The sequence below is a fragment of the Barbus barbus genome, assembly GCF_936440315.1.
Source record: "Barbus barbus genome assembly, chromosome: 12".
Classification (NCBI taxonomy): Eukaryota; Metazoa; Chordata; class Actinopteri; order Cypriniformes; family Cyprinidae; genus Barbus; species Barbus barbus.
In genome coordinates, this window is record NC_136740.1 from 19,933,990 (window position 1) to 19,958,513 (window position 24,524).

The 24,524-nt window shown below is 38.6% G+C and overlaps 1 protein-coding gene across 1 annotated transcript in view; it reads left to right on the forward strand.

The window, feature by feature from the left end:
• Window positions 1–24,524, forward strand: part of LOC306877886 (semaphorin-6D-like) — a 160,571-nt gene that overhangs the window by 114,697 nt on the left and 21,350 nt on the right. The window contains exons 7-17 of the mRNA XM_079429903.1: window positions 3,232–3,288; window positions 4,456–4,557; window positions 8,033–8,123; window positions 8,403–8,525; window positions 8,605–8,693; window positions 9,279–9,496; window positions 9,664–9,795; window positions 11,037–11,192; window positions 11,411–11,584; window positions 14,019–14,156; window positions 18,752–18,829. Of these exons, the coding sequence (XP_079286029.1) occupies window positions 3,232–3,288; window positions 4,456–4,557; window positions 8,033–8,123; window positions 8,403–8,525; window positions 8,605–8,693; window positions 9,279–9,496; window positions 9,664–9,795; window positions 11,037–11,192; window positions 11,411–11,584; window positions 14,019–14,156; window positions 18,752–18,829 (1,358 nt within the window). The remainder of the gene's footprint in view (window positions 1–3,231; window positions 3,289–4,455; window positions 4,558–8,032; window positions 8,124–8,402; window positions 8,526–8,604; window positions 8,694–9,278; window positions 9,497–9,663; window positions 9,796–11,036; window positions 11,193–11,410; window positions 11,585–14,018; window positions 14,157–18,751; window positions 18,830–24,524) is intronic.

A 24,524-nucleotide genomic window follows, 5' to 3' on the forward strand; every position in this document is an offset into this window, starting at 1 on the left:
CCCTACACAGTGTTCATTGCTTCCTACTCCCTGAGAAGGGGAAATTTGTTGAAGTTTACTTCACTTCGGAACATTCATTCATGGAATTACTCCTGCCGAGTGGACATCATATACCTCTGTAAATAAATACAATTTAAATTCACGTCTCACGCACTTTAATGCACTTTGAATGGAACATATACACTCGTTTCGAACTGGAATCATGGCAGAATATCCTGTGATGTCCACTTCGTAGGGCGCTTACGGTCGAACAGAACAAACGTCGTACGTGATGAGAGATACATACGAAATATGCAGAGCAGGGTTTGGGGGGAGTGGGATTGGGAAACTCTGGATTATAACAATAATTAATATATATATATGTACATACATACACTGAACAAAATTATAAACGCAACACTTTTGTTTTTGCCCCATTTTTCATGAGCTGAACTCAAAGATCTAAGACTTTTTCTATGTACACGCAAGGCTTATTTCTCTCAAATATTGTTCACAAATCTGTCTAAATCTGTGTTAGTGAGCACTTCTCCTTTGCCGAGATAATCTATCCACCTCATAGGTGTGGCATATCAAGATGCTGATTAGACAGCATGATTATTGCACAGGTATGCCTTAGGCTGGCAACAATAAAAGTCCACTCTAAAATGTGCAGTTTTACTGTATTGGAAGGGTCCGGGCGGGTCCGAAAACCAGTCAGTATCTGGTGTGACCACCATTTGCCTCATGCAGTGCAACACATCCGATCAGGTTGTTGATTGTGGCCTGTGGAATGTTGGTCCACTCCTCTTCAATGGCTGTATTTTATATACGTGTGTGTGTGTGTGTGTGTGTGTGTGTGTGTGTGTGTGTATATATATATATATATATATATATATATATATATATATATATATATATATATATATATATATATATATATATATATATATATATATATATATATATATATATATATATACACACACACACACACACACACACACACACACACACACACACACACACACACACACATATATATATATATATATACACACATATATATATATATATATATATATATATATATATATATATATACACACACACACATATATATATATATACATACATACATTTATTTTCAGGTACTTTTAAAAAAAAGATTTTTTGTAATTATTCAATATACAGTGGGGCAAATAAGTATTTGATACACTAACGACTAACAAAGTTTTCCCACTTACAAAGAATGGAGAGATCTGTAATTTTCATCGTAGGTACACCTCAACTGTGAATCCAGAATACAAAAAATCCAGAAAATCACATTGTATGATTTTTGAATAATTAATTTCCATTTTATTGCATAAAATAAGTATTTGATACAATAGAAAAATAGAACTTAATATTTGGTACAGAAACCTTTGTTTACAATTACAGGGGTCAGATGTTTCCTGTAGTTCTTGACCAGGTTTGCACACACTGCAGCAGGGATTTTGGCCCACTCCTCCATACAGGTCTTCTCCAGATCTTTCAGGTTTTGGGGCTGTCGCTGAGCAACACGGAGTTTCAGCTCCCTCCATAGATTTTCTATTGGGTTCAGGTCTGGAGACTGGCTAGGACACTCCAGGACCTTGAAATGTATGTGACAAATAAAATTTGAATTTGAATTTGAATTTGCTTCTTACGGAGCCACTCCTTAGTTGCCCTTGCTGTGTGTTTGGGGTCATTGTCATGACCCATCTTTAATGCTCTTACTGAGGGAAGGAGGTTGTTGCCCAAAATCTCGCGATACATGGCCCCATCCATCCTCCCCTCAATACGGTACAGTCGTCCTGTCCTCTTTGCTGAAAAGCACCCCCAAAGCATGTTTCTTGGGATTGTACACGGCGAGTGGAGTTTATACCAAAAAGTTCTAATTTGGTCTCATCTGACCACATGACCTTCTCCCATGCTTCCTCTGGATCATCCAGATGGTTTTTGGCAAACTTCAGACGGGCCTTGCGCGCGCTGCAGGATTTTAATCCATGACGGTGTAGTGGGTTACTAATGGTAACCGTTGAGACTATGGTCCCAGCTCTCTTCAGGTCATTGACCAGGTCCTCCCGTGTAGTTCTAGGCTGATCTCTCACCTTTCTCAGGATCATTGATACTCCACGAGGCGAGATCTTGCATGGAACCCCAGTCCGAGGGAGATTGACAGTCATCTTGAATTTCTTCCATTTTCGAATAATTGCGCCAACCATTGTTGTTGCCTTCTCACAGCCTTCTGCAGGTCTACAATTTTGATTGATTGAGTGTGTGAACAGGTGTCTTTTATACAGGTAACGAGTTAAAACAGTTGCAATTAACACAGGTAATGAGTGGAGGATCGGAGGGCTTCTTAAAGACAAACTAACAGGTCTGTGCGAGCCAGAGTTCTTGCTGGTTGGTAGGTGATCAAATACTTATTTCATGCAATAAAATGGAAATGAATTATTCATAAATCATACAATGTGATTTTCTGGATTTTTTTATTTTTTTATTCTGTCTCTCACTGTTGAGGTGTACCTACGATTAAAATTACAGATCTCTCCATTCTTTGTAAATGGGAAAACTTGAAAAATCGGCAGTGTATCAAATACTTATTTGCCCCACTGTAGGTTATTGTTTTTCCCTTCTAAAAGACCAATTTTTGCTGTTAATTTGAGTTGTTGGAAGTATTAGCTTATTTGTTTTAAATGGCAAATGAAATCCTGTTTCCATTTTATGTTGTTGTAAATGACAGCAGTCCTATCAAATGTAATGGTGTTGATGAAGCAGTCTGTTTATGGAGAGATCACACAGTTTTTCTGCTTTTCGTCTTTTGGGTCTCTCTGACATTAATATCTTAACTGTTGAGAGTAAGATGTCACTGCTGCAAATAGTTGAGTTAGTGAGAGTGTTGTTTTTAGCTTGTCATGGTATGTGTGTGTGTTGATTGCCTGCTGTTCCTGTTGGGTGGGCTGACATGGGGCGGTCCAGTAAATGTCTGCAATACAGCCTGACCTAATGACACCAACAAGCACACAGACACACACACACACTTATGAACACAGCTTGTTAACAACCTCAGGGACCCCTCTCTTCCTTCTTGATGCTCAGTCCTCCTTGTCTAACTCTTTCCTGCTTTTTATGTTTATTATGTGTGATGCTTATTGAAGTAAATAAGATTTTCCCTTTGCAGCTGTTGTGAATAGCGATGAGCCCATGATTGTGTGTTTGTTTGTGTGGCAGAAACTGACATGGAAGACAAAGGATGTGGAGAAATGCACAGTCAGGGGGAAAAACACCGTGAGTACACAGCCCTTTTATTTCACTTTCTCCCTGTAATCGTGTTGATAGAAGTCAGCAACTGTTGCGTTTATTGGTTATTAGTCTCGCATAGCCAGACCTTCATCTAAATGGCAGGTCTGGTCTGTAGCTTATTCTGGGAAAGAATGGCCAACATGGACAGAAAGAGACCACATGACTGACATATTAAATGACCAGCCACTTTCTGCAGTTTTGTGCCGATTAGAGGCAGATTTATGTGAAATGAATTATACAGTATTAGACTGGTGTTCTAAATATTGGCAAAACAGTTTTGCAGTAAACATTGAAGAAATGGTCACAAGTATTATAGATTTTTTGATCAGAAGAAGGTTATTTCAAATACATAACTATGAAAATATCAAAATATATGGACTGATTAAAAAAAGAACTATAATATGGACCATCTGTCAATTATTGAGCTTAACATGAAAATAATTATCAGTCAGAAAAAAACCTTTTGTCCTTATTCCTAAAAGTTTGGTCAAGGCAGCCAATCAGGTTAGAGCTTGCCAGATCAAGAAGTCACTTTCCTATGTTGTGGTCAGTATGCATCAGATGGTCAGGAAACGGTCTGGTAATTATCTACAGGTGGCTTCATATAATGTAGATTTGCGAACACACACAGTCTTTATAATATCATTGTTGGTGGAAGACTGAGATGCAGGGAGCGAGTCAGATCCTGGAGCTCAGCATAGGGATTATGGTAATTTGTGTGTGTGGAAGTGAAGGAAAAAGAGAGTCAGTAATGATGCTCGCTGTAAGCTTCAAGTTGTGTGTGTGTGTGTGCATGTTTATGTGGTTTATGAGAACACAAAATTGTATAATGACATGGGTATGACAGAGGTATTACAATATGAAGGTGGTTTATGAGGACACTGCCTGTGTCCCCGTAATTCAAAAGGCTTAAAAAACATACTAAATGGTTTTTTTTTGAAAATCTAAAGATGCACAAAGTCTCCTGTGAGGGCTAAGTTTAGGTGTAGGGTTGGTGTAGGGCAATAGCACACACAGTTTGTTCAGTATAAAAACCATTACGTCTATGGAGAGTACCCATAAACCACAAAAACCAACGTGTGTGTGTGTGTGTGTGTGTCATTCAGGAGTTATATATAGTGTGAGTAAAAGCCAGTGTCTTGTCTTTCACAGGATGAGTGTTACAACTACATCAAAGTGCTGGTGCCACGTAACGATGAAACTCTCTTTGCGTGTGGAACCAATGCGTTCAACCCCACATGTCGCAACTACAAGGTATGATGAGTCTATTTCTGTCACACGCTTACACACACACTTACACACACAGTTAATACCTCCTACAGATGCACAGATTTCTAAAGCTTCCCTTTGCAGAATCAAAACTACAGTCTACATGCACACATTTACCTAAATTTGTCAGCATTAAAATTAATTTGGATATTAGTCCTGTTCAAAAATGTATATACCCTGTTCTTCCTCAGAAATTAATACGTATTCTGTCATACCTGTTTACAAGCTGAATTTGCTGTGAGGGAGTTCTGTGTTCTCCCACCAATGCTGGCTGTTGGCTAAACTAAGCATTTTTCTACAGTTGCAATGAGCAGTGTTAACGCATATTAGTCAGGCATTAACCAGGTTTACGTGTATTTTGGGATCATGCCTAAAAAATGCTGGATGGAAGCAACAAGAGGGAAATAAAATTATTAAAGTGCACATTAAAAATTAAGGTGGATAAAAGTTTTATTCAGTGAGAAGTCATGCACATAAACTACAGTAGAGATGCATTTACTGAATAAATTCCTAGATGCAAGTTCTAAATGTCATGTGACTTAATAATTTAAATTAATATGACTGATTGCTGTTTTTATTTCTTTGAAAAGAATATGAATGCTTAACCTATGGTAGAAATGCATTTACTGAATAAATTCTTAGATGTGTGGCAAAACTGACATGTGACATTGCTTCAAGTCATGTGACTGAATAAATCGCTTGGATGTCTGACTACTATTCGTTATGCATTAAATATTATGGAGATGCATTTCCTAAATAAATTCCTGGATTTATTGGAAAAATGTCATGTGACTTTATAATTTGCTGAGATTATTGGCTGCTATTACCGCCTGAACTGTCTGATGTGAAAACAAGAAGTGATTTATTACATTTATTTAAAAAAAAGTTTTTCAAACGAATCATATTATGCTTTAAGCAGCTTGAATCAAAATGACCCTTTTTAGTTGCTTTTTTAAATTAATTTTCTCTAAAATGAATCAATAATGTCAAAGGTTTTCACCAATTCAATCAATCCCACTTGAAAATGTGACATAAAATTTGTTTTGTATTATGTTAACAAACTTGAATATTAATTAGAATCCTTGAAGACTTTTTTTACTCCTTAAAATGATTTTATTTAGTGCCTGCATAAATATACCACATATCGCTAGTTTGATGTGCAATCAGGCCAGTTCTGTGATTGATGGTTTTCCATCTACATTAGCAGAACAGTTCCTGAGTGGTTTGTGTGTGTGTGTGCGCCTGCGTGTTTGTTTGCCAGACAGCGTGTAAATCTGACTAAACTCCGGAGGAGGCCAGCAGGGAGTCAGCTAAACTCTCGGATGAGGCTCTGCTCTCAACTTTTCCGTTTGAGGCTCTTTGGAGATCCTGATTTATGCACCTTACCCTGAAGGCATCTTCCCTCCATATCCCTCTCTTTCCTCCTCCTCTCCGCTTCCTTCCCTGTCTGTCTCCATTTCCCGTGCTCACCATCTCGTTTTTCTGCATTTCTCAGAGGAGAAGGCCGGTTTGTTACAGCCCTGGAGAAGGACGATATGTCACGTCATGCAAATCATGTCGCTCAGTTCCTCTGCCTCGTCTCCTCACGCATTCCTTCACTCTCAACTCACAGCTTGAGAGGTTACACGTTAACTGTGGAGAACTTTCTGGAAAACTGTACAAGGAGAGGTTGAGGAGAGATTGTAGTTTTGAGACTTTTGGAAAGGTTAAATTTGCCATTTTAGACTCTTACATCGTGTTCTCCCCAGTGTCCATTTATGGTAGTCAAGAAGAGATTTTAGAATTTATCGGTATCGGTCAATATTGGATATTTATTTGTATATGCTTATTTCCAAATGTTTGTTTATGCTAGTCAAGAATTCTTGCACCATAAGCATCCTTAATCCTTTTTCCTTAGAGAGACACAATATATCTGTGTCATATCGGTTGTAAATTATCTGTATTGGCTGATATTGTGGGGTTTTTTGTACATGCTTATTTTCCGGTTTCTGTAAATGTTATTCAGGGATTCTTGCACCAAAAGCATCCGTAATGTATATTTTCTTCGGAGAGGCATGATATATTTGTTATTTGTTTGTTTTGTTTTTTCTATTTATCGGTATCTCATATTTTATTTATTTATTTATTTGTATATGATCAATTCCCATATTTTTACGTTTAGATAACCTTTCAGCCATCTATTGCTTGCTCCATTGCTAACGTTTAAAAGCACTTATTATTATTATTATTATTATTATTACTAAATATAATACATATTTTTCATACTGTATGTTATTTTGTGATGGCTAAATTCACTGGTAACATTTAAAATGATGGTCAATTTCTTGTTTTTAGTGTTTTACTTTAAATTTACACAGAATAGTGTATAATTTTAACTATTAGCTTATCAATATCTGTCAGAATTTTCATCATGCATTCCTAGCACTGTTTTTGCTGTGTTTTGCCAGACTCTCTTGTTTGAGTAGGATTTAGGTTATTCATATTTCTTTTAAAGTGATAAACGGACACATAAAACAAACAAACAGGTACACTTTCCTCGATAGAGTTGTATAGATCCAATCCAGTGCTGTTCCTGCTTTAATTCCCCTCTATTCTTCTCTATTCCTGTGAGTTACAGGGCAGTGTAAGTGCCGGTGAGCTTCAGCTGGTTCAGTAGGTGTTAATCCGGTAGGGATGACACACAATGTGACCCTGAATACCAGAATGCCCATAGGACCCTCTCAGCCGCACTGCTAAATGTGTATGTGTGTGTAATCCAGCCATCTTTGTGAGGACGTCTGTAGCCCTGCAGGATGAATATCTATGTGGATTTGTACACTTATATGTGTGCATCACCCAGCACAGGCAGTTAGCACTCTGTTTTTTTCTGTGAACACCACAGGTCGGGAGCTTCTGCTCTGCCTCTGACTAACAAGAGAAACTAGCACACTGTTCACACCTACAGTTCCCAAAGAGGAACAAAACAAAACAACCATGGAACACACACCACCCACCGGTCCACAAACATTTATACAACACTGGATTTCAAGCTCCCAAAAGTCTATGCAAAAACCTCCAACCAGTTTTTAAAACATGGTATTTATAATGGCACTGTAAAGAAAGGTATGTTTTACAAGAAACATACTTATAATTGTTTGTGAGATTTACCAGCAATTTCTAAATTAAAATAGTTTTACAATCAAATATTTTTCACTGTAGTTGCAAAGAATTCACCAGTGCATCTCAATTCTTTCTCAAAATATTCTGAATCGGAATTGACAATATTAAAGAGACAATTAATTAAAAAAATTAATGTTCTGTCATTTACTCGCCCTCATGTCTTTTTGCCCAAACAATGAACGTCATTGGGGTCCAAATCAACAATTGATTAAACATTTTTCAAAATGTCTTTGTTGTATTTCTAGGGTTCTTTAGTTGGCTCAGTGTGTGTAAGGGTTCTTTTTTTTCTCTATCTGGTCAGATGTCTTCTCTGGAGCAGGACGGAGAGGAGGTGGTCGGTCAAGCCCGTTGCCCTTTTGAATCCCGCCAGTCCAACGTTGGCCTGTTTGCCGGTGAGTTGGCAGAGCCCCAGCCGTCTGGGGAGGAAGACACAAAATCTCTTATAATCTCACTAGTGTTCCACTGACATTTTACAAAGCGCAGGAAGTCGCAGTGAGACAGCAGTGATCACAGAAGCACAGAGATTCAAAAGGGACATGCGGGAGATGAGACGCGTTTCTCTTTTTTTCCTCTTTGTACCATATACACTTAACAGAACTGAGCTTAGCTCCGCTGTGTGGGGTTTGTGTTGTTTTGATTTATCAATACTTATTTCTCACCTCACTTCCCAGGCGGTGACTTTTATTCAGCCACAATGACAGATTTTCTAGCAAGTGATGCAGTAATTTACCGAAGTTTAGGAGAAAGCAGTCCTGTCCTGCGCACCGTAAAATACGACTCAAAATGGCTACGAGGTGGGTCACCTGTTACTCAGATACCTAAATTTATTTTCTACATATTTTTAAGTTTTTAATCATGTCTTTGTTTATTTAGAGCCTCATTTTCTTCATGCCATTGAGTACGGGAACTACATCTACTTCTTTCTCAGCGAGATTGCAGTAGAGTACACCACCCTTGGCAAGGTCAGACACTTCAGTTTATTTCTGCAGTATACTGCAAAAACACTTTTTTATATTTATTATATTATTTATATTATTATATTTTTCCAAGAAAAAGAATGTAAGCATCATTAAAAGAAGATACATTTACTTGAAGAAAAATTGCATCAACTCTTAAGATTTGTTTTCAGAGTAGTTAAGTTTATTGATTATTTATTTTAATTTTTTTTATTTTATCCAGTATAGGGACCAATTCTCTATCAACTATTTGCTTATTAGCATGCCTATTATTAACATATTGGTTGTTTATTAGTGCTTATAAAGCACACATTCTGCAAGACCATTTTATAAATCCCTAATCCTACCCAATACCTAAACTTAACAACTATCGCACTAACTATTAACAAGCAGCAAATTAGTAGTTTATTAAAGCAAAAGTTGTAGTTAATGGTTTGTTAATAGCGATAATTGAACTTTAAAAAAAGTGTGACCCTTTTTTCTCTTTTTCAGGTAATGCCAACAAGAACAAACTATTTGCCAATGTAGGTCTGAAAATGTCTCTCACTTCCACTCATTTTTTTTTTTTTTTGTCTCATTTACTTACTCCAGGTGGTGTTCTCTCGGGTCGCTCGCGTGTGTAAGAATGATAACGGCGGCTCTCCAAGGGTTCTAGAGCGCTACTGGACATCTTTCCTGAAAGCCCGGTTAAACTGTTCAGTTCCGGGCGATTCCTTTTTCTACTTTGACGTTCTTCAGTCATTAACCAATGTCATGCAGATCAACCACAGGCCTGCGGTGTTAGGCGTCTTTACCACTCAAGCCAACAGGTACAGAGTCTCACCACAATATGATTTGTATTTCCATACACACTTCAACAAAAGCCTTAATTAATTTATTTATTTATCCAATCCTTTTGGTTTGCTTATGACTAGTTTGTTTGTTGGAATAAGAGTTTGTTTAGAAAAAACATCCAACAGAGCTTTTATCTCCTCAGCATCACCGGTTCTGCTGTATGTGCGTTCTACATGGATGACATAGAAAAAGTGTTTAATGGGAAGTTTAAGGAGCAGCGAAACAGCGAGTCGGCCTGGACGCCAGTTCCTGATGAAATGGTGCCCAAACCACGGTGAGTCATGAAGGGATATCGCAATCCACTTAAACCAAACCAGTCTTAAGTCGCTGGGGTATATTTGTAGCAATAGCCAACAATACATTGTATGGGTCAAAATGATCGATTCTTCTTTTATGCCACAAATCATTAGGATATATTAAGTAAAGATAATGTTCCATGAAGATATTTTGTAAATTTCCTACCGTAAATATATGAAAACGTAATTTTTGGTTAGTAATATGCATGGCTAGGAACTTTAACTTTAATTTTCTCTATTTCAATTGTTTTGCACCCTCAGATTCCAGATTTTCAAATAGTTGTATCTCGGCCAAATATTGTCCTATCCTAACAAACCATACATCAACGGAAAGCTTATTTATTTTCCCTCAATAAAGTCCTAATTTGCTGCTTATTAATAGTAAGGCACTTGTTAAGTTGAGGTATTTTAGTAGAATTAGGGATTTAGAATAGGGTCATGTAGAATAAGGCATTAATATGTGTTTAATTAGTACTAATAAATGGCTAATATTCTAGTAATATGCATGCTAATAAGCAACTAGTTTAGAGACCCTAAAATAAAGTGTTACAGAGAAATCAAATAGAGAGTAATAAGGAAGAATGCATCAAATTCTATAATAATAAATAATAAATGCTGTTCTTCTGAACTTTCTATTCATCTGAAAAATTCTGTAACAAAAATATTAAGCAACACAACTGTTTAAACATTTATAACAAAAAGAAATGTTTGAGCACCAAGATAGCACAATAAAATGATTTCAGAAGGATGATGTGACACTGAAGACTCAAATTCAGCTTTGCCTTCACAGGAATAAATGACTTTTTAAAATGTAAAGAAAACAGATATTTTAAATTGTAATAATATTTCGCAATAAATAAAGGCATTATCCCTAGAGTAAGATGAAAACATCACACAAAAGCATGCATTAATAAACAAAACAAATGTAACACACCACATACACACAAGTGACAAAGAATAGACTTCCTCGTTATCTTGCTCTGTGTGATATGCCTGGACCTGTTCTCTGGAGCTGTGACAGCAGCCTGTTCGGCCCGATGGACTCAGAAAACAGCTTTTATTTAACAGTGGCAGATGGTTGGAATGGTTCTTGTTAATTGTATGTGTGTGAGCTGTTTTTGTAAATCATTTCCATGAGGCTTCATGGGAAAAGTCTGTACAGGTAGAAGTGTAGTTTGTATTTTTCTTTTTTTTTTTTTTTACCTCTATCTCTCTCTAGACCGGGGTCCTGTGCTGGTGACGGCCCCGCTGCTGGTTATAAGTCCTCCACAGATTTCCCTGATGAAACTCTTACATTCATTAAGTCTTATCCACTAATGGATGAGGCTGTACCGTCTGTCAACAACCGACCCTGCTTCACACGAACCACCAGCAGGTACGCACACACAAACACACATGCTCCAATAGAAATGTTACACTCGACCACTCATTATTTTAGCACTATTTATTTCTCCAGTTGTTTTCTTAACATCTGCATCTCTTTCTCCAGAGAGGAGGCAACCATTATTAGTGCTGGAGAATAAATAAGCATTTTGTGTTGTGAATGTTGGAAAAGACATGTTTGTGACTAATTAGCTTATGTTCCTGATGTAGGTTCAAGCTAACTCAGATCGCTGTGGACACAGCAGCTGGCCCATATAAGAACTACACGGTTCTTTTTCTGGGCTCAGAAAACGGACGAGTCCTGAAGATTCTTGCCAGCATGCTCCCAAACTCCACCTACAGCACACAGGTTTTGGAGGACATAGATGTTTACAACCCCAACAAGTGAGTTATATTGCATGCACACACTCCTTTGTTGTGACATGATGCATGTTATTTTGTCTGCCCACACTGAAAACTAAAAAAAAAAAAAAAATTTGTTGTTGTTGTTGAATATGCAGCTATGTAGCATTTTGGACCAGCAAGTTTTCACTGTGGAAAGGGCTACAATGGCGTGCAGCAGTCAAATTCAGGAAGTAAAAATCTCCATAGAGATTTATTTTTTAGACAACTTTCAACCATTAAAGACAGACCTACTATGAGCATTGATAACCAATGATATGCAGTATGGTTTTGTTGAAGCCATAAAACTGCATTATTTTAACTTAGTTTTTAAGTAATCTCCACCAATCAGAGAATCACAACACGAAAATCAGAATACTTTAGTGTCCACCCATTGCAGAGAAAGCACTGCAAATGACATCAATAAACATTATATATATATATATATATATATCAACATCTTTAAATCAATAGGTTTATATTCTTCCTTTGTTTTTAATTCAGTTCTTTTCTCATTGGTTTTTAATTCACAGTGTTTCTTGGGACTGTAGTACATTTTGTGTTGTACCTTTTGTTGTCTGTAATTTTCCAATACTTTTTAGCTTCAAATTAAAGTTTGTAATGTAGTGATTCACATTATAGCTGGTTGGTTTAGTTCATGACTTATAACTCTTTAACGGATACTTTTTTTTAACCCCTATGGAAGAAATACTTCCAAAGCCAAGGCTGCTGAAAAAGTGGGATAGTATGATTGGATACTAAGAGACAAATAGCAAACAAAGGGAGAGGAGAGAGGGGAACAGGACTGGGAAAAGATCTCGAGGATTCAAACTCGGGTTGCCCGAGGCACTGCTCAACCATATGTCAGAGCACTGCCCATGAGGCTATGGCTCTGGTGCTGATCTGCATTTTGAGTTTAATCTAGAATACACATGAACCAGACAAGCCTGAGAAATAGTGTGAGTTTTTAGTGTGAATTGAGATGAAGACACAAAATTGTTGTTGCAGTTGTCAGATTTTGATTATTTGAAATATGTTATTGAAACCCATTTCAGATATTTTTTTATTCAAGTAGATAGAGCTATACCAAAATGGCTGCTGAGTGGACTGACTTGCCGTAAAGGGATTTTAGGTCGACCCAGAGCAGGAAACCAAGCAACAGATAAAATGTCACTTATCTGAGCAAACACAACTTCACCTAGAAGGTTCTTTACAAACACATCTTCACTTTCAGCTCTTTTTCATGCACTTCACACTCATTGACAAGTCTCAGGCAAATATAAACATGCACACACATAACCCCAAACTCTATGTCGACAGAGGCGTTTGATTAAGAGAGAATCTCTCCTGCAGTAAATGGTATTGATGGTACGTGTGGAGCTGTAATTGTTCTCCTGGGATCTCGCCCATGCTTGTGTTCCTCTTGTGTATCTGACAACCAGCCTCAACTCCAGCTGAGACTCACAAGTTCCACAACAAAATGTGACCACATCTTCATGCAGCATTGCTCACTTTTTCCCCTGAAAACCCCACCTCATGTAAAAGTTAGCCTTTGGGAACGACACTTTACATGATGCAAAGGATTTATTTTGATTATTATAGATACTGAGGAAGATGAATTACAGTCAATCTTTACGGCATGACCTTCTTCAATCAACTCGATAGGGGTGACTCCTCTCTGTGACACACACATTGGATTTCTTTCTATATTGGGTTTTTCTTTATTGGGGATTGCTTTTTCTTCCATTAGAGAGAAAGGTTTACCCCCGACCTCCTTTAAAACCACTTTCAATATCCTTTCGAACACTAAATAAGATAAGAATCCAGAGCTGCTCTTTTCCATAAAATGAAAGCATATTGTGATCAGGAGGACATGACTACTCCATATTTAAAGTTTAAGTGTTTTTTATATTTTTAATGTTTAGATAGTCTTTATACACTTTTATTATTAGTCATTTTTGTACATTACGTTACAATGAATGAAAATGTGAAATATTGCCTTGGCACAAAGTTGTATTTTTTTTGTTTGTTTGTTTTTTTGCATTTTATTTAATTTTAGTTAATGTTTATTTTTTTATGGTTTTAGTTAACAATTATAACCCTGTTGCTTACAAATATACAGTTATAGCTGAAATTGCTATCGGTTTGTTTATCACACTACAAATTGAAGATCACATTTTGCATTGCATTATGGGATACAGTATTCCATGCACCCTACTTTTGTATACAGCACATTTTGTGAAATTTACTGGATAATCCAGTTATTCCATGCATTCAAAAAATGTGCCTATTGCATTCTAATGGAAGTAGTATGATGGCATACAATTCTACACATAACCTTTATTAGTAATAATGTTTGTGTACTTATCTTTTGGACCCTCTTTAATAACTCCCATAAAAATGGCATACCAACACTAACCGCCATTTCTCTCCACAGGTGTAATGTGCGTGGTGAGGACCGGAGGATTCTGGGATTGGAGTTGGACAAGGACCATCATGCCTTATTTGTGGCGTTCTCAAGTTGCGTGATTCGCGTTCCACTCAGTCGCTGTTCTGACTACGGCGCCTGCAAAAAGTGAGTGACATAAAACCCAGACCCACAATCATTCCCATTAAATATGTATTACATGAGAGCGCATTTAATACATTTATATACAATGCTGTACTACACCTTTTAAGTATGTTTTACTATTTTAATCACGTAAACTCATAAGTGTTACTATCATAGAGTAGTTTAAAACATTTATTGAAGATGGAGCCAGCATCACAAACTTTATTCACGATGCAGTGCAGCAGCTCAGTCCATAGAGAAAAAATTATGACAGTCTTGCAAGAATCTTCTAAAAAGTCCTATGTGCTAGTTCGCTTTTGATCTATAATGGATAACATTCTTCATAAGTGCGCTGAAAGCAGTGTATGTTTCCAGAGACAGGCATTCTTAAATGCATTCAAATTTAAACACAGTTGGATTTTAGAGGGCAAAAGGTATTAGCTTGTAGCCTCGTAGTTACAGAGATGGGTCGTCATTGATGTAGACGTGTTTCCTCCATCACATGCTGCAGTCCTCGAGCCAGCATCACCACATGCTTCCACTACTCACACGCAAATTTGAGCCATCTGATTGGTCACAGGCCAAGACACAGCAAACAATTCTTTCTTTTCTTTTCCACACAGCTGTAGTTTGAGAAAGCTGATAGACTGTTTCCTTATAAAAGATCTCCAAATCCTATCAGGGAATTTCAGTCCCAATGTTTTTCCAAAAACAATCCTGATGTCTGATCCAGCCATGTCTTAACTTTTTACCAATCTGTTAGCTCATGCCTGCTCAGCCTCAGGAGAAACACTCACACGGCATTCTCTGTGGACTTGTGAGAAAACATCTCTTTTTTTTTTTTTTTTTTTTTCCTCTCTGTTTTTTCGCTCACTGAATTGTTTTCACACACCCTGAGTGCTGGATGCAAAAACAGCTGTGTTTCTTTAAATTCAAAGAGTTTTTTTTTTTTTTTTATCTAAAAGAATAAAAGAACTTTGTTTTGGTCAAAGAGTTGATTTTTTTTAAGCCATTCTGTATTCATAGTTTAACAATGTGTAATTTCTTTGCAGCATCAAACGTTATTTGCAAAAATAATGTTATTTAAACAGGTTTCCCCAAACTGTCTGCTATTGGTCAGTCAGACAGATAGCCCCGTCCCAAACTCACACTACTGGTTTAGCCACTGTTGCCATGTCAGACTGGTCAGAATCAGAATTAGCTTTATTGCCAGGCGTGTTTGCACATACGAGGAATTTGTTTTAGTGACAGTAGCTCCACAGTGCGACATAATGACAGCGACAGGACAGGACACATGATGATGATGATAATAATAATAATAATAATAATAGTAATAATAATAATATACAAATATAAAAAAATTGACAATATGCAAAATAGCACAAACACAATATACAAAATCGACAATTCAGTATGTTAGGTGCAAATTTGAAATGTAATAAGTATGTGTTAAAATTAAAATAAAAAGTATGATAGTGTTGTGCGTTTCATGTTTATTGTTAAGAGTTCAAATGTTCATGAGATGGATTGCTTGAGGGAAGAAACTGTTTCTGTGTCTGGTCGTTCCGCTCCTCAGAGCTCTGTAGCATCGACCGGGCGGTAACAGTTCAAAGAGGGAGTGTGCTGGATGTGAGGGGTCCAGAGTGATTTTACCAGCCCTTTTACTCACTCTGGATAAGTACAGTTCTTGGAGAGTGGGAAGGGTTGTACCAATGATTCGCTCAGCAGTCCGGACTACCCTCCGTAGTCTTCTGAGGTCAGATTTGGTAGCTGAGCTGAACCAGACAGTAATTGAGGTGCAGAGGACGGATTCAATGATGGCGGAGTAGAACTGTTTCAGCAGCTCCTGTGGCAGGTTGAACTTCCTCAGCTGGCGACGGAAGTACAACCTCTGCTGGGCCTTTCTGACAATGGAGTCTATGTGAATGTCCCACTTCGGGTACTGAGAGATGGTGGTGCCCAGGAATCTGAATGACTCCACTGCAGTCACAGTGCTGTTCATGATGGTGAGTGCAGGGGAGTTTCTCCTGAAGTTCACGATCATCTCCACAGTTTTGAGCGTGTTAAGCTCCAGGTTGTTAAGACTGCACCAGACAACCAGCTCCTTAATGTCCTGTCTGTAAGCAGACTCGTCACCGTCCTGGAGGAGGCCGATCAGTGTGGTGTCGTCTGCAAACTTCAGGAGCTTGACAGAGGGGTCTTTAGATGTGCAGTCGTTCGTGTAGAGGGAGAAGAGCAGTGGGGAGAGAACACAGCCCTGAGGAGCTCCAGTGCTGATGGTACGAGTGCTGGATGTGTATTTTCCCAGCCTCACCACTGACAGACAGAGGTGGGGACGGAGAGCTGAGTTTGTTTGCGCAGGATCCTCACATAAGTCCCTGGTCTGTCCAGGTGTTGCAGTATGTAATGCAGTCCCATGTTGACTGCATCCTCCACAGACCTGTTTGCTCCGTAGGCAAATTACACAGGGTCCAGTGATGTCCTTCAAATAAGTCAAAACCAGTTGTTCAAATTATTTCATGACCACAGATGTTAGAGCCACAGGTCTTTAGTCATTAAGTCCTGTTATCTTGGGTTTCTTTGGGACGGGGATGATGGTGGAGCGTTTGAAGCATGAGGGGACTGTGTGACGATGGGGGGCCAGCTAGTCAGCACAGGATTTCAGACAGGCTGGTGTCACACCGTCTGGGCCTGGTGCCTTCCTTCTCTTGTTGTTTTTGAAGACCTGGCGCACGTCATCTTCTCTTATCTGCAGTGCAGGTGTGGGGGAGAGGGTGGTTGCAGGAGGTGTGAATGGTGTTTTTTCAAACCTGCAGTAGAACTAATTCAGATCGTCTGCCAGTTGTTGATTCTCCACAGTGCTGGGGGATGGTGTCTTGTAACTGGTGATATAACGATGTCACGATGTGACAGTGACACGTTTACACTTTTTCAAGGAAATCAAGCTACTGTACAAACACAATACTTAGAGTTGTTTATGTATTTTGAAAGAAAATCACAATCCCTATGTTTCCTGTTAAAACTGGACATTTGTGTGGGAAATATCAAAGGGTTTGTGAGTATTTATTTATTTTAAAACCAGTAGTTGGCTAACTAATTCTATTTGCTAGTTGGCTGCAGGTGTTTTAGGGGGTGTGGCATTCTCATTATAAAGAACATTTGATTGGACAGACATCAGTACAGTGCAGGAAGAGTTATAAGTATTTTTGTCAGTTCTCCCAGAAGAGAAAGACTGAATTTTAAACATGTTTGTCTGATAAACTGTTTATTTTGCACGTTTTTTTTTTTTTCAATGAGGAAGTAAGGTATTTCTTGTGAATGTGCGTATTTCTTTATTAGCCACTATACTAAACCATTATTAGAATAACAAAGTACAATCAACGATAAAACTATTTACACTACAAACCAGTGTGTTAACGATTAAGATAATAAATTAAAATATGAACTCTATGCATGTTCTGCAAGACTCTCATGTCCATTAAACATATTTTGTGCTGTCCCAGTTTTAATGCAAATAGAACTTTTTTATTAAGTACACTCACTCAGGGACTTTAGAAAGATTTTACCTGAAAAGATTTTAGATTTTCTTATCATATGTTAATTTAAGAAATATTGGATAATTTCACCTTGTTGTATTTTTGTTTATTTGGATAAATGTTTTTGTTTGTAACTCTTGTATTATTCCAACTCAGTTTTTGCCATAAAGATGCTGACATGGCAATAAAAACAGATAACAACTACAAAAATACAATGTCATCGGCTGACATTGAAATCTTTGCACTTTCCAGTTAAAAATTGTACTTAAAAATAAGGTGGATCGTATAGCCAAATTATAGTTCAAGTAGTATTTTTGTCAATTTTTAGTAGGTAATTTGCATATAGATGACTCTAAACCTAATAGACAGACTAAAAGTGACCCAACTCTATTTTTGCTTTCATTTTTTCATTTAAACTGGGATAAGAGAAAGTATTTCATCATTTTAACATGTCTAACCTTTAACAATAGATAAAGTGCTAAAGCATAGCGACCAACAGGCATAGCATGGGGAAATTAACAACCTGTGAAGAGGAAAAAATTGCAGAAAAATGGTAGTGACCTCTCACTCTGGCTCGCATCTAGTCACCTCACACATGCTTTTTTTGTCCTTTCTTTTCTGTCTTTCACTCTCTTTCCGTCTCTCTCTCTCTCTCTCTCTCTCCATCTGTATCTCTCTCTCTGTTTCTCCGAGCGACTCGCCGGCTCTACCATGTATCTGAATCTCAGTTGGCCTCTGGCAAACACAACACACCTGTCAATCATGCAACACAAATACACACACAAACACACACACCTGACTATACAGCAGTCAGTCACACACTTTCTCTCTCTCTCTTATATTTTTGCTCTGAGTCTGACTGAGTGTCTGACCAGCGAGAGGCAATAATGCTTTGTTATGGAGATGCTGTGTCTGGCTGTCCCTTCCAGCTTGTCACATACACTTGGAGAGAGAGGGAAAAGGGAAATTGGAGGGAGTGTGGAGACAGTGAGCGAGAAAAACACACACAGCCCTTCCAGCACATGTGGTATGAGTTAACTCTGTGTTTGTGTGTGTGTGTGTGTGTGTGTGTGTGTGTTTTAGGAGCTGTCTGTCCTCGCGAGACCCTTACTGCATCTGGCTGAGTGCGGAGAACTGTGCCACAGTGGCGCCAGGATTCAAGTGAGTTAAAGCTACATCACGCGACCCTTCTATTAGTCCTGCCACAGTAAACACTTTTACGGTTCGTTAGAATAAAAGAGCCTACACGACTACTGAATTCTGCACACAAGTTTACTATACAGTCGACAGTGTTTCTATAGCATGCTTTATTGTTAAAGATCTCTAAGAGCTTATGTTACCATAAACATCCTTAAAACATCTGGTAAAAATCAGATGGTTGTAAAATGTCTTCAAAATTTATAACCAAGTGCAGTTACAGAATTTTACTAGACAGTCTATACAATGACCAGGATGACTTTGTAGATAATATTCAAAATATGTTTGCAGTAAATTGAATATACCATCCTGGATAATACTTTACAATAAAATTTCAATATTATCAGGTATCAAACTCAGTAAACAATACTTTTGCAGCAATTATTAATTTGGGTTATCTCATTTTCTACAATTACTAAAAAAAACATCTGTCAGTGTACACTACCATTCTAAAATTTTTAATTTTAGAAAGAATGCATCAATTTAATCAAAAATACAGTAAAATAAGTAATTTGAAATATAGTGCTGTCGAGCAATTAATTGCATCCTAAATAAAAGTTTTTGTTTACATTATATAAGTACACACACGTACAGTATATATTGTGAAAATATTTATACATTTTATATGTTCATATTCTTATTTTTTATATTATATATAAATGTGTTTAATATATAAACATAACATTTTTCTTAAATATATACATGCATGTGTTTGTATTTATATATACATTAAAAAATATACACAGTATACACACATATTATGTAAACAAAAACTTTCATTTTGGATGTGATTAACCATTTGACAGCACTAATTATTACAATTTAAAATGACTATTTTCTATTTTAATATATTGAAAAAGCAATTTATTATGTTATGACAGCTGAATTTTCAGCAGCCGTTACTCCAGTTTTCAGAGTCACATGATCCTTCAGAAATCATTCTAATTTACCGATGTGGTGCTCAAGATACATTACTAATGTTGAACATAGTTGTGCTGCTTAAAAATTTTGTTGAAACAGTGATATATTGTTTTCAGGATTCTTTGGTGAATAAAAAGTTCAAAAGAACAGGATTTATTTGAAATGGAAGTCTGTAAAATTGTCCATGTCTTTATAGTCACTATTGATCAATTAGATTAGATTAGATTAGATTAGATTCAACTTTATTGTCATTGCACATGTAAGGTACAGGGCAACGAAATGCAGTTAGCATCTAACCAGAAGTGCAATAAGCAGAGGTACAGGATATACAGTGTCTACAATAGTTACATATGTACAGAATATACAGATAAGGCAGTAGTACTATGGACATAATTTACAAATTTTTAAATACTATCAGTATGATATACAGATGGGTGATATGAACATACTATACAGATGGATTGTACAGTAAATGTATGTACACTATGAGCAAAAACTATGAATATAATTACAAATGGATATGAATAAGCTATACATTAAGATATATAAATACTAGTGCAATGAACATTGAAAGTGCATAGAAATAAAAATTTCCAGTGCATAGTACTCAGTGTGTGGATGTTTTTTTGTTTTTGTTTTTTAACCGATTTTAATGATGGGGAGGGGTGAAGAGTTTGTGGTGGTGTGTGAGGGGGGGTATCATTGGGCAGAGTTTAGTAGGGAAACAGCTGTAGGGAAAAAGCTGTTCCTGAGTCTGCTTGTCCTTGATCGGAGGCTCCTGAAGCGCCTCCCAGAAGGCAGTAATTTAAACAGTCTATGGTCAGGGTGAGAGGAGTCCTTAAGAATAAACAGCATTTTAAAGCACGTAAACAGCATTTTCTCTGGACGTCCTCAATGGCAGGAAGTGGTGTCCCTGTGATGCGTTGGGCGGTTTTCACCACCCTCTGCAGTGCCTTGCGGTCAGCAACTGTGCAGTTCCCATACCAGACTGTGATGCAGTTGGTCAGGATGCTTTCAATTGCACACCGGTAGAAGTTCCGCTGGATGACTGGAGACAGGTGGTTCTTCTTCAGTGTCCTAAGGAAGAAGAGGCGTTGGTGAGCCTTCTTGACTAGGCTGGATGTGTTGGTGGTCCAGGTCAGGTCCTCCGAGATGTGGGTTCCCAGGAACTTGAAGCTGGAGACACGTTCAACAACCATCCCGTTAATGTGGATGGGGTCATGCGTTCCACTTTTCTTCTTCCTGAAGTCCACAATAAGTTCCTTTGTCTTGCTGGTGTTGAGGAGCAGGTTATTGTCAGCGCACCATGCAGCCAGGTGCTGTACCTCCTCCCTGTAGGCAGTCTCATCGTTGTCTCTGATGAGGCCAATCACTGTGGTGTCGTCAGCAAACTTGATGATGGAGTTGGATCCATGCACAGGCCTGCAGTCATGGGTGTAGAGGGAGTAGAGGAATGGGCTCAGCACACAGCCCTGTGGTACGCCGGTGTTGAGTGTGATGGTGGTGGAGCAGGTGTGGCCTGACCTAACATGCTGAGGTCTGTTGGTCAGAAAGTCCATAATCCAGCTACAGAGGGAGGTGTTAACACCCAAGTCTCCAAGTTTAGTGATCAGCTTGGAGGGAATGACGGTGTTGAATGCTGAGCTGAAATCAACAAACAACATCCGTGCATAAGTGTTGTTATTATCCAGGTGTGTGAGTACCGAGTGCAATACTGTGCATACTGCATCCTCAGTGCTCCTATTGCTACGGTAGGCAAATTGGTGTGGGTCCAGTGTGGGTGGGAGGCAGTTCTTGAGGTGTGCCAGGACCAGTCGCTCAAAGCACTTCATTACAATGGGTGTGAGTGCTACGGGGCGGTAGTCATTCAGGCACGTCGGGGAGGAGTGTTTCGGCACTGGCACAATGGATGTGGCCTTAAAGCATGTTGGCACAGTTGCTTGGGTGAGGGACAGGTTGAAAATGTCTGTGAAGACCTCTGCGAGCTGCTCTGCACATATCCTGAGCACACGTCCAGGAATGCCGTCAGGGCCAGCGGCCTTGCATGCATTGATCCGGCTCAATGCTATGCAGACATCTGTGGAGGTGAGTTTGAGGGTCTGATGGTCTCCTGAGAGTGTGATCTTGGTGGCTGTCTCCTTGTTGTTATTCTCAAAGCGAGCATAAAAGTCATTTAGCTCATCAAGGAAGGAGACGTCTGTGACCGTTGGAGTGGAGTTGCATGGCTTGTAGTCACTGATGACCTGGATGCCCTGCCACATGCGCCGGGGGTCAGAGTTGGAAAAATGCTCCTCTACCTTTAGCTTGTAGCAGTGCTTGGCCTTCTTGATGCCCCTCTTCAGGTTAGCCCTGGATATGCTGTAGGCCTGAGCGTCATCTGATCTGAAAGCAGTGTTGCGGGCTTTCAGCAGGAGCCGCACTTCCTTGTTCATCCATGGCTTCTGATTAGGGTACATTGTGATCTGTTTCTCTGTTGTAACACTGTCAATGGAGGTATTGATGTAATCCAGTACAGAGGTGGTATAGATGTCAATGTCCGTGTGAGAGCCACTGGCAGCCTGGGAAGCAAACATACTCCAGTCCGTGTGTTGAAATTTGTCCTGAAGTACAGACTCTGCTCCCATTGGCCACACTTTGATGGTCTTCACTGATGGCTTCACACGGTTGATGAGGGGTGAATACTTGGGGGTGAGAAACAAAGAAAGGTGATCAGACTGTCCCAGGTGGGGGAGGGGAGTCGCGATGTAAGCTCCTGCGATGTTTGTGTAAACATGATCCAAAGTTTTTTCTCCTCTAGTGTGGCAGGAGACATGCTGATGGAATTTGGGGAGCACTGTCTTTAAGTTGGAGTGATTTAAAATCACCCGCAACAATAAATGCAGCTTCCGGGTGTACAGTCTGTTGTTTACTAATGGCCGCATGCAGTTCGTTCATAGCAAGCTTGGCATTAGCATCCGGGGGAATATAGGCTGCAGTTATGATGGTGGAAGTGAACTCCCGCGGCAGATAGAAAGGTCTACACTTAACCATGAGAAACTCTAGGTTAGGTGAGCAGTGTTTTCCAACAGTGTCAGAGTTCGTACACCAAGCTTTGTTCACATAAATGCACAATCCTCCACCTCTGGTCTTGCCGTAGTCATCTGCCATTCTATCTGCTCGGAGCGTGTAGCATCCGGTTAGATCAATAGCATTATTTGGTATGTCGCTATGTAGCCATGTTTCAGTGAAAACCATGACATTGCAGTCCAAAAGTTTCTTACTATGGGTGATGCGAAGTCGTATTTCATCCATTTTGTTCACCAATGACCGCACATTAGCGAGGAAAATGTGCGGTCGTGATGGCGACCAAGATGGTGGCGCGTGATGGTCGTGATGGCGACCAAGACTAACTGCATCCTAATTTAAAGTGTTAATTTCTTTCAAAACAGATTAACCGACCTCTGAGTTCTGAATGGTAGTGTATTTTATTTTGTTGTGTAATTTAATTTTGCTTTTTGTATGCATCTTTGGTTTGTAGTTGATCTGGTTTGTAAAAGTGTTTATAATAGCTAGTGCATTTAACTGATGTTAACCAAATGAACCTTATTGTAGTGCCATCACTTTAGAGATGTTTCTTGAATAAATAAATTTTACCATCTGGTTAAAATTATAGTAAATTGGTAGTTTAAGTTGGATCCAATAGCCTTGTGGGCAGCGTTTCGAGATGTAGCACAGTTGTGCTTCGAGTGGCCTGAGTTTGTGTCCGCACTTGTGGTCCTTTCCCGAGTCCTTCCCACTCTCTCCCACTTTGCTTTCTGTCAATTCTTTATAGTGTCCTGTCAAATTATTTATTTAGTCATTTAGCAGACGCTTTTATCCAAAGCGACTTACAAATGAGGACATAAGAAGCCATCAAAAGAGCAACAACGTGCAAGTGCTATTACAAGTCTTGGTTAGCCTAACGTAGTACAGATAATTATTATTATTTTATTTGAATTTATTTTTATTATTATTATTTTATTTTTTTAAATAAAAAGACATATAGATAAAATTAGAATAGAGAGTGCTAGAGTTAGAGGGTCAAGTAAAGATGGAACAGATGAGTTTTTAGCCGTTTCTTGAAGATGGGTAAGGATTCGGTTACACGGATTGAGTTGGGCAGGTCATTCCACCAGATGGGAACAGTTAATGAAAAAGTCTGTGAAAGTGTTTTTGTGCATCTTTGGGATGGCACAATAATGCGCCGTTCACTTGAAGAACGCAAGCTTCTAGAGGGCACATAAGTCTGAAGTAATGCATTTAGGTAAAGGGGTGCAGAGCCAGTGGTGGTTCTGTAGGCAAACATTAATACCTTGAATTTAATGCGATCAGCTATTGGTAGCCAGTGCAAATTGATGAACAGAGGGGTGACGTGCGTTCTATTCGGCTCATTAAAGATTAATCTTGCATTTTGGATTAATTGTAGAGGTTTAATAGAATTGGCTGGAAGACCTGCCAATTCTGGAAAGAAGTCTGGAAAGAACAAGAGCCTGAACAAGGAGTTGTGTTACATGTTCTGAGAGAAAGGGCCTGATCTTCTTAATATTGTATAATTCAAATCTGCAGGACCGGGCAGTTTTAGCAATGTGGTCTGAGAAATTCAGCTTATCATCAATCACAACTCCAAGGTTTCTGGCTGTTTTTGAAGGAGTTGTGGTAGATGAGCCTAACTGGAAGGTGAGATTGTGATGAAGCGATGGGTTAGCTGAAACTACAAGCA